General features: G+C 57.8%; 1 protein-coding gene across 1 annotated transcript; it reads left to right on the top strand.

Moving 5' to 3' along the window:
* Positions 1–333: 333 nt before the first annotated feature.
* On the top strand, positions 334–1256 carry LOC125512300 (dirigent protein 1-like). The gene has a single exon (XM_048677396.2). The coding sequence runs from the start codon at positions 447–449 to the stop codon at positions 996–998; it is 552 nt and encodes a 183-aa protein (XP_048533353.1). The 5' UTR covers positions 334–446; the 3' UTR covers positions 999–1256.
* The last annotated feature ends 241 nt before the right edge of the window (positions 1257–1497 follow it).

Here is a 1497-nt window from a genome sequence, read left to right as displayed (position 1 = left end):
AGGCAGCCACCAGCAAAAGTCACCGATTCTTTTTCTTTTTTTGAAGGGCAAAATTCACCGATCTGTGCTCTAGACTCGACCCGCGCGCTCTTCGTAGCTTCGTGCCCTCTTCTCGGAGATGGGACGCACGGGAGGAGCTAGCAGGCTGCAGGCTGTCCCCCGGCCGCCGGCGCTACAAAGAAGCAATCTTCACGGACAAAAACATCGAGCTGGGCGGATCGGCCAACGCACGCCTGTACGTACGTGACATATGTCCCGGCGCGGCCACTCTAACGAGAACGAGCGCAACGCCACCCCACGCAGTATATATTTGCTCTGTGTGCGCTCATGCATCCTGCACCCATCTCAACTCTAGTCTCTACCGTACATCTCAACGCAGGCGACGGCGCGCGCACAAGCTCTCCAGCCGCTACAGCCATAGCTCCACGTTCTTGTTGCGCAGCGGGATGGCCTTCTCACCGTCGTTGCAGCTGGCGCTGCTCGTCGCCCTCGTCCTGTCCGCCCCGGCGCCCGCCGCTCTCGCGGCCGGCAGCAAGGCCACCCGCATCCGCCTCTACATCCACGAGAGGTTCGAGGGCGCGAACGCGACGGTGGCGTCGCCGCTGCTGCGGTCCCCGCTGGGCGGCAACGCCACCTTCGGGGAGCCCGGCGTGATCGACGACGAGCTCCGCGCCGGCCCGCGCCCCGGGTCCGACCTCGTCGGCAGATTCCAGGGCTTCTTCGTCGGCACGGACCGGGCCGGGCCGAGCTACCTGTCCACCGTCACGCTCGTGTTCGCCGCCGGGGAGCGCCGCGGGAGCACGCTGACGGTGCAGGGCCAGTACCATTTCGACTTCGATGGCGCGGCCGTGGAGCGCGCCGTCGTGGGCGGCACCGGGGTGTTCAGGATGGCGCGCGGGTACTCCGTCATGAAGGTCGTGAGCGCGCCGACGCCGCAGACGGTCGTGTTCAGGATCGACCTGTTCGTGCTCCTGCCCCGCCCCGGCCACTACTTCTAGCAAAAGTACTCGATATTCTCAAAAAACAAAAAAGAGAAGAAGAAGCAAAAGTAGTCGATCCGATCGTCGACTTGCTCCATCTATCCGATCTTCTCGAGATTTTTTGTTAGATAAAGAGTCCCATTTATCCCTAGTGTCGTTGTGTGTGCGCGCGCGTCTGGTAATAAGATTGATTGACAAATTGCTGTAACTTTGAGATTTTGTACGGAGGAACACTGCAATTCCAGTGACCTGACCTAAATGTTGCTTGCCTTTTCCCACACGCTAATGAACAAAACCAGTTTGTTTTTTTAGAAAAGGATGAACAAATCCAGTCGTTGCTAGTTGGACATAAATGATGCGTGTTCATCCATAACGTAAGTTGTTCTGCTTTGATAACATTACGTGGTAGCCAAGGTGGAAAAACGATTGGACAATCGGCACCTCCATAACGTACTACGTGGCGCCGGCTTTGATAACCTTCGATTCAGCACTCACAATCCATGGTTCTACTAGAAGT

The sequence above is a fragment of the Triticum urartu genome, chromosome 2A (genome assembly GCF_056163025.1).
Source record: "Triticum urartu cultivar PI428250 chromosome 2A, HENAU_Tu73, whole genome shotgun sequence".
In the NCBI taxonomy this organism is placed as follows: domain Eukaryota; kingdom Viridiplantae; phylum Streptophyta; class Magnoliopsida; order Poales; family Poaceae; genus Triticum; species Triticum urartu.
Note: the sequence above shows the minus strand (reverse complement) of the source record. Positions and strands in the feature narration are given on the sequence as shown.